The sequence below is a fragment of the Cariama cristata genome, unplaced genomic scaffold, assembly GCF_000690535.1.
Source record: "Cariama cristata isolate BGI_N322 unplaced genomic scaffold, ASM69053v1 scaffold41803, whole genome shotgun sequence".
Taxonomy (NCBI): domain Eukaryota; kingdom Metazoa; phylum Chordata; class Aves; order Cariamiformes; family Cariamidae; genus Cariama; species Cariama cristata.
Window position 1 is genome coordinate 1 of NW_009608545.1, and position 8161 is coordinate 8161.

General features: G+C 43.2%; 1 protein-coding gene across 1 annotated transcript; it reads left to right on the forward strand.

The window, feature by feature from the left end:
* Window positions 1-110: 110 nt before the first annotated feature.
* DGCR14 (DiGeorge syndrome critical region gene 14) lies at window positions 111-7660 on the forward strand (the record flags this gene model as incomplete). Its single annotated transcript, XM_009697171.1, has 8 exons — window positions 111-279; window positions 1204-1299; window positions 1914-2080; window positions 3933-4050; window positions 4785-4918; window positions 5053-5155; window positions 6519-6628; window positions 7545-7660. Coding segments are annotated over 8 exons (1013 nt in total), but the record flags the coding sequence as incomplete, so codon positions are not given.
* Between the last annotated feature and the right edge of the window lie 501 nt (window positions 7661-8161).

Consider the following 8161-nt stretch of genomic DNA (forward strand, 5'->3'; position numbering starts at 1 on the left):
AGCGCCCGTGGGCTGCCCGTCCTTCCCGTGCGCTGTGTGCGGCTGGCACCGAGCTGAGCTGGCACACCGAGCTGTCCCAGCACGGCCCTGCAGTTGTCTTTCTGTTGTAGAGTTTAGAGTCGATAATTCAGCGAGACTTCTTTCCTGATGTGGAGAAGCTACGAGCGCAGAAGGAATATCTGGAGGCTGAAGAAAATGGTGACTTGGAGAAAATGAGACAAATTGCTATCAAGTTTGGCTCCTCCTTGAGTAAATCATCGAGGGACACACCTGCACCCTGTAAGAACTAGGGCATAAGAGTTTTATATTTAATATTACTGCCCTTGTTTATCTAACTTTGTGCAGGCAGTGCTTATCTTAAAGATTCAAGATTGACATTGCATGGGAATTAGAGTATACCAGATTGGGCAGTAGCCAGTATCTGATGGCTGATGCTGAATATCTCTTTGATAGTATCCAATAATTCCTTCTTGGAGGAATGGTTTTGGAAAAAACAGCTCTTGAATAACCATTTCTCATAGGAATTTTTTGCCAAGTTCCCGCTCCCTAGGGAATGTTATATGCTGTAGTGTGCAATATTAAACTATTAGAAACTCTAAGCTCTGTTTTGAATCCTTCTTATAGTTTTAGGGGTTCCTGTTGCATTCTGAGGCGTGTAAGATTTTCAGATATTGGGGACAGAAGGTGTTGAAAGCTCGTGATTATCAGTGGTTCACCCAGCTGGCATCCAATGCCCTGTTGTATGTTTTCTTTCCCTTCAAGTTCAGGTGTTTCTTATACTAAAGCCCAGTCCCTGGCCAAGCTCTTGCAGTGGGGTTTGGGTAACTAGCTTTCTTGTGGCAAAGGGCATCTGTCACCTGCTGCAGGTGCTGGCCCTGGCCTAAGTTGATATTCTTGTGCTACTGCTTGCTTCTCTTGGCAAAAGCTGTGGAAAGGGTGGTAAATATACTGGGCTGTGGCTTTCCTGTGAAATTTTCCCAGCAGGAGAAAAATAATGTCTTAGATGAGAGTAAAATCTTGGGACAGAATCATATAGAATATTTTGGAGTCTTTCCACAACTTTTTCATTAAATTGTTGTTCTCTTGATATGTCTCTGTGACTTGTTTGGCACATGGCCCTTACTGTGGTGGAAGGTGTCACAGCCAGTGTCCTGTTCTATTCTCTAGTAACCATGTGAACCTTTTTTTTTTTCCCTGTCACAGATGTTACTCCAGCCACATTTGAAACCCCAGAAATGCATCCAGGTGGCCTTCCGCTGGGGAATAAATCCAAAGGTGGCATAAAAGCTGCAGAGGAAGGTAGGAGAATGATATGTCTCTAGCTGAATTCTTCAGCAGCGGGCAAATACTTTTATGAGCTCTGTCTCCTGTAATGATTTTGGGTATTTAGCAGATGTTTAAGGAGTTTCCTTTAACCTTCTGGTAGGTGAAAATGATCACTCTGAAGTTGAACTTCATGTAATGTTTTACATCATGGGTGTGAATTCTCAGTTATGGGTCTCTTTATGGCTGTGTAAATTCTTAACTCAGTTATCTCTGTGAAGGCAGTAAATTTTTCCTATGTCACCTGAAATTAATTCTGTAAGTAAGCAAAGATTGTCAGAGCAGAGCTATTCATATAGTATATTAAAAATGTCTGCTAACAGCTGGCCACTTGTGCATTTTCCCTTTAACACAGGTAGCTTTAAATGCCATAAAAGGATTTATGTGAAAAGTGGTTATATGTCTTCCAAAAAAGAATTTATTATCGTATCACTCTGTGTGTATATATTTTTTTTTTTCACCAAACTTAGTGTTAGTTATTAGTGGGTCCGTAGAAGGCTCACTGTCAGACAGGAGTCGGAGTTATGTATAGCTCTCTCACAGAGAGGGAGGTATTAACCTTTCTCAGACTTCTTCCCTCCTCTTGTTAGGAGAAGCAGGAAAAGATGATAAAGATGCACTTCCCAGTTTGGACAGCTTCTTAGCAAAACACACGAGTGAAGATAATGCTTCGTTTGAGCAGATCATGGAAGTGGCCAAAGAGAAGGAGAAAGTTAAGCATGCTTGGCTGTACAGTGCAGAAGAGGAGTATGCCCAGGTAGGGAAATGGCTCAGCTGTATCTCTGCTCTTCCAAAGTGGCACAATAGGGAAATACCATTTTACTGTATTTATTTCTTGTTTGATTAAATGGAATATTGTCTTACCTTCTGTTTTTGAATGCCACTATAAATATGGATGAGAATTCATTGGCTCTGAGCCATGGGGCTATTGCATTAGACTGTTGAATTACTCATTTAATTGGATAAGAATAGAAATTTTGAGTAGTTGGTGCATGGGGTGATCACATCTAAATCTAAGCTAAGCCTGAGTTTCCTGGGTTCTGTGACAGCTCATTGCTTCCTTTTGCAGTCTGTTTTTTTCCCCATCTGTAACACAAGCGCAATGTTGATATAGTTGCTGAGGATCTGTCTCTTCCTAAAGCTTTGAAACTGTGAAGCGTTGCGCTAAGTGCAAGTGTTGCTGTTCTTGGCAATCTCTTCCATAAGCAGCAATACCAAGGAGAGAACAGTTCCTGTTGTTTGTCCATCAGCTCTTTATTATTTGTGGTTAGATTGTCTTTCTTATTTCAGTTTTCTGTTTCTATTATCAGTAATAATCCATTTGGCTGCCAAAGTAAAGTACTGTACACAGTATGGCTGGCTATGCTGTCTTCCTCAGCTAGGTTTGTGGGAGGTTCAGGAGCTGTTCTGGGGCTGCCATGTCAATCTTTCTCCACCAGCAGTGGGCAGCTGGCACTGTTGCCAGGTGTGTCAGTGATGGATGTTAGCTGCAGTGCCTTTTAATGAAGTTTGGCACTGACACATGAGTGTTTACTGCTGTTGTTGGGAGTGTTATGTTTTTATCGCAGATAATGTAAATCCTTGGAGTCTGCTACAATAAAAATGCCCTCTGTGGCTCCTTATGCATCTTCTTCGCTCAAATACTTTCATCCAGAATTAAAAGGCAGGCAGCAGGAGAACACTTCCAAAGCTCAAGGGTTGTTTTAGGTCAGGCTGAAGTTGCTGGAGCCGATCTTGTGCTGATGTTGTGTGTCTTCCTGTCAGCCAGCACTCTGTTCAGACCTTGCATTTCCTTGCACAGCATACCTGTTTGTGTAGCAGACAGCTTCACTATGCCTCATTTAACGTATTCAGTGACAATACTGCTATTTAAATGTATACAGATGATACCTGTTACAGACAGCATCAGTTGATGTCTTTAATATAAATCTTCCGGCAGTAATCGTCTGGTTCAGTTAGTGTGAGAATTTTAAAATGGAGTAACTTACTGGTGGCCAACTGCGTTCTATTAGTTTCTTTTTGGTATCAGTGATACTAATACGCTAGTAACAGCACAAAAGTAATCCTGCAAATATGTCAAATGCTTCCATACCTGTACTGCCTATGGAAATCTTTGGAAACTCTCTGACTACGTATTGAAGAAGTGTCTGTTCTTTTGTTACTGCTTGCCTCAGCTGATACAGTTTGCACGAGACTAGGATAGTACAAATGTTCTCCCAAGGTTGCATGCGAAAGCCTTGTAGACTGCCTTTATATTAGAGATGTGTCATATGTCACTCTTCCCTTATTTAGCAATTAATGCTTCATTTGAATTTTGATTAGTAGATGGAGAAAAAACAGAAAAAGTTTGAACTGTCACAAGTCTTGTCACACAATGTAATAAACGAGGTCATAATCTTTCTGAGAAGATACTTCTTTAGTTCTCACTTGATTTTATACCAAAAGTTCATATGGAGTTGTTGTTTGCAAGCTCACCTGGGAACAGCATGGTTTCTCAAATGCCACTTGTCAGAGAGAAAGTGCTTGTGCCATGCCCGATGCAAATTCTCTTTCGGACCTAATTTTTTTTTCTGAATTTAATTTTTTTTTCTTTCCCATCGCCCTTTCAGCGACAAAATCAGAGCCTGGTGCTTCCTTCAGCAGAACAGGAAGCTCTGGAAAATGTGAAAGCTGGACTGGAGACCTGGGAATACACAGCTCGAAACACCCTCATGTATTATCCAACAGGTGAGGCACACAGGTTTCTCAGGAGAGGCATTGGTTCTAGGTGGGTTGACTCCAAACACTGCTTACAGCATTTCTCTAGGTGACTGGGAAGCTCTTACTGGTAATACTGCGCTTTTTCTTCTGTGAAGTTCGGATATGTAAAGTTGTTTATAAAACAGTGGGGTTTTGTCCTTTTTTTTTTTCTTTTTTTTTTTTTTTTACTTTTCTTTCTTTGGACCTTACTCCTTTGCCTGTGATTGCAAAGTTTGATCATGTCCTATTTGTTATGGAGAAGCTCGTTATCTGTATTACAGAAGCACTTGTTTTCAGGAGCCAAAGCTCTTTCCAGTTTGGTCTATCTTAAATTTAATTATTCTTTGCTTCTACTCAAAGAGTACTCGTTGGGCTTGTGGGTCCCTTGGTTGCTGCAGAAAATTACATAATTTTGTAAATGCAGTTTTCTGTTTGGCTGTAAATGTACAATTGATAATTTCTGCAAACCAGTGAATTACAGAAAAGAAAGTCTTGTTCTTAAAAAAAAAAATAATCTGATCTTAATTTATGGATTTCAGGAGTTACAAAGCATGTATCTAGTGCAAATTTTGTTTTAAATTGCTAGAGGTGCACACTTCAATTGCTGATGGATTCTGTGTTATGTAGAAATGTATGGCAAGTGTCATGTTGGTCCGGAGCTTTAGGGCACACTGCGTAGTGTTACCTGAGCCCTTTTCTTAAAAGACGTTTTGCTTTTCAAGGTGTTCCTGATGAGGGTGACGTATTTAAGAAGCCCAGGGAAGTTGTCCATCGAAACACTCGTTTTGTGAAGGACCCTTTTAGCCAAGCTGTGAGCAAATCACAGCTCCAACAAGCTGCAGCCCTCAATGCTCAGGTTGGATAACTTTACTTCTCCTGACTAAAACCTTGTTAGGCTCTGCCCTCTGGTGTTGTTCCTCAACCAGGAGAACTGTGTATGTGCTAAACACAGCTGACACGCTGTGAATGGCATTGTGTTTTTTATTTCAGTACAAACAAGGCAAAGTGGGACCAGATGGGAAAGAACTGATACCCCAAGAGTCTCCAAAAGTGAATGGATATGGATTTGTGGCAACCCCCTCTCCTGCCCCTGGTAAGAAGGTTTTCTTATTTTTTCTGATGCGAGAGGACTGCTACTGCACTTATTTTGATGCTATGTTTGTTCAATGCTGAGGTGTCATTGTTGGTTTAGACAAGGAGGTAAGCCTTCTATCTGTATATGTCTCATGAGCTGGTGATTTTCTTGTGTACTGTGTATGCCAGCTCCATGCAGTGCTTAAGTCCTAGTCCAGTATGCTGGCAAGGGAAGTGATGCTGTACCCGGGAGGCTCCAAGCAAGCTGCTGCGCCATTGCTTGGGAATCATCTAGAGGACAGTGAGCCTTCCTAGGCAACTGGGGTACTGTGGCTGCGTGTTTTAGCCCTGGGTGATGCTTCTCTAAAGCTTAAAGATAAGAATTCAAACATTTCACAAACATTAACCTTCCAACAAGTTCAGATGCTCATTTTTCAAAATGAGCATTCGTGTCAGTGTGTCCAGTAGTTTGCTGAGTGATGGTTCAGCCTGGCTCGTAGGGCTGTGGTATATCTCACTTCCTTCACAGTCTAACCTACTGTTTTCCTCCAGGTCTGCTGCTTTCTGGATTCTTCCTTTATCTGAATACACTTGCCTATTACAGATTCCTTTTGTTCAGATGTATTAGCCACAGGATATGTTCAGTTAGAACAGTGTTTTACTTCTAGTTGAAATGTGGAATTTTTAGCTGTTCTTCACCAGCCATTATGTTTCCCTGTCTTCTGTTATTATTCTAAAAGGTGAACATACTGAAGCTTTTCCTTCGGAAAGCCTGTAGGTGGCATTTGGAGCCTACATGAACCTTCTCCATCGTAAATGCCTTTTCCGAACCCTGGACAGCAGGGTTTTCTAGTCAGTGGCTTAATCGGGCTCTTAGAATCTGTTCTGCAGTTGTAGCTCTTGGACAAGGTGCAGTCACTGTTTGGTACAGGCTAACCTCGAGATGAATCGAGCGTATGTTTGGCTATTACATGTATCTTAAGTCCTCTGCCCATTTCCCTGCTTTTAAATAGTTCCTTGTGTTGAAGGAGTTTTCGTACAGTAGCAGAGGGGAAAACTAGTATCGTAGAGGGAAAAATGAAAGTGTCACTAAGCAAAAGCTCACCAAATGGAAAAATAAACACACGGAAGGGACAGTGCTTGGGTGTTGTAACCTAGAGGGTGACACAGCCACAGGCAGTACTGTGAGTTTAAGGCCGTGCCCTTTTAATGGGAACCGTATGTTACTATTCAGCATGGGCTGTGGTTTCCTCTGCAGTGGAGGGGCTCCTTTGTGTGTTGATGAATTTGCTGCATTTCATAATTTGCTTCTCTGGATTTTTTTGTGGTGAACAAATAGTCAAATGTTTTGCATGAGCATGACTTTTACAATTTGGTTTTAGGTGTGAATGAGTCTCCTTTTATGACATGGGGTGAAATCGAAAGTACCCCTTTGCGTCTAGAAGGGTCAGAAACACCGTATGTGGACAGAACACCTGGACCAGCCTTCAAGGTATTTCATGTCAGGAGTCAGCATGTCATTCTTTTTGGGGGGGAAGGACTAAGAAGGGAAAGGCAGGTGAGTAACTAAGAGATTAACGTTATTGTGGGAGTGTGACACATCTCTGGGCTGTGTTTCCAGTCCTTGAGACTAATAATCTAGGTTCTGCTTGGAGGGTGGAGGTGAACATGGCACCACATGAAAGCTACTTGGTGGAGATACCTGAGGTGGAACACGCACTGTTGGCAGGAGAGTGAGACTTGATATTTGATGATGCACCCAGACAGAGGGACCTTCAGAGGAAGCTGAAGAGATGCCTCATTTCTCTGATTTTAATGTATGAATGGGTAGAAATTGTAGGATTTCCCTTTGTCTTGATCTTCTGGCTGTCACAGCCTGAGGGAAGTTTATCACTTGAGAGTAGAAAAGGTGCTCTGGCTTTGCTAATGGCACCTGACCCTTCATGCCACCTGTCTCCTGCTGGTGTCATTGAATGTGAGCTGTCTTAGTTTGAGAGGTGTAATTTGCTGTATGTGCCTCTGTTTTGTCAGACTCCAAAGCCCGTGACTGGTTCTCCTGCTGCTTAGCAATGTCTGTGTTTGCCTGAGAGCTTAGCTGGCTACAGGCCAGGCTAGGGAAGACACAGGTGACGTTGTTTGTGTAGGAGAGACAGCAGGAGGAAATGCCAGAGGTAATGGCTGCTTCCTTGACTGAACTGGTTTCACCATTTTGGTACTTGCTAAGGCAGGTTGAAGGTGTCTTTGTGTCCTCTCTGGCTTTTATGCAGCAGCAGAGAGGTGTGGGCTGACCCCACTTCGCCCCAGTTGAGATTGCTGTGGGCTGGAATCCAACTGTGAAGGTGCTTTGACTCGTTCCTGCGGTGCTCACATGAGTGCCTTGGTGAGCGAACTGTGTGATGCATTTATAGATCCTGGAGCCCGGGCGCCGTGAGAGGTTGGGACTCAAGGTGGCCAATGAAGTGGCAGCTAAAAACCGAGCAAAGAAGCAGGAGGCGCTTCGAAAAGTGACAGAAAACTTGGCCAGGTGAGACTTCTGTTCTGACAGCAGAACTGGGCGTGGCTATTTTCTGATGCAATTCAACTCAACATACGTAGAGAGGGAGGAACGATAAGAGTACTGGAAGCAGGAAGAGGTCCAGTCAACACAAAAGTTCTTAGAAATTAAAAAAGTTCATTCCTGAGGGAAGGTGGCTGGTGGCTGTAGCTGATACTCCCTCTTGTCAGCATTACTGTTCTGCCCCACAGCCAGCCAGCAGTGCATCTGGGTCGGTGTCTTGCAAATGGGAGCCACGATAAGGCTTGCTTGGCTGGGTCACGGGAAGGGTGAAACAGGCTCAAAGGAAGAGGCAGGCAATGCCACTCAGGTTTGGGAAGGGATATGGGAGGTTTCTCATCCCTTCTCTCTCTAGAGAGACAGGCTGCATTTACCTGCAGGCAGAATGACTTCTGCAGCCAGTGGGTCTGGTGTGGGGGGAGGGTGGACACCGAACTCGCGTGTGGAAGCATTGATGCTCTTCCTGATAAA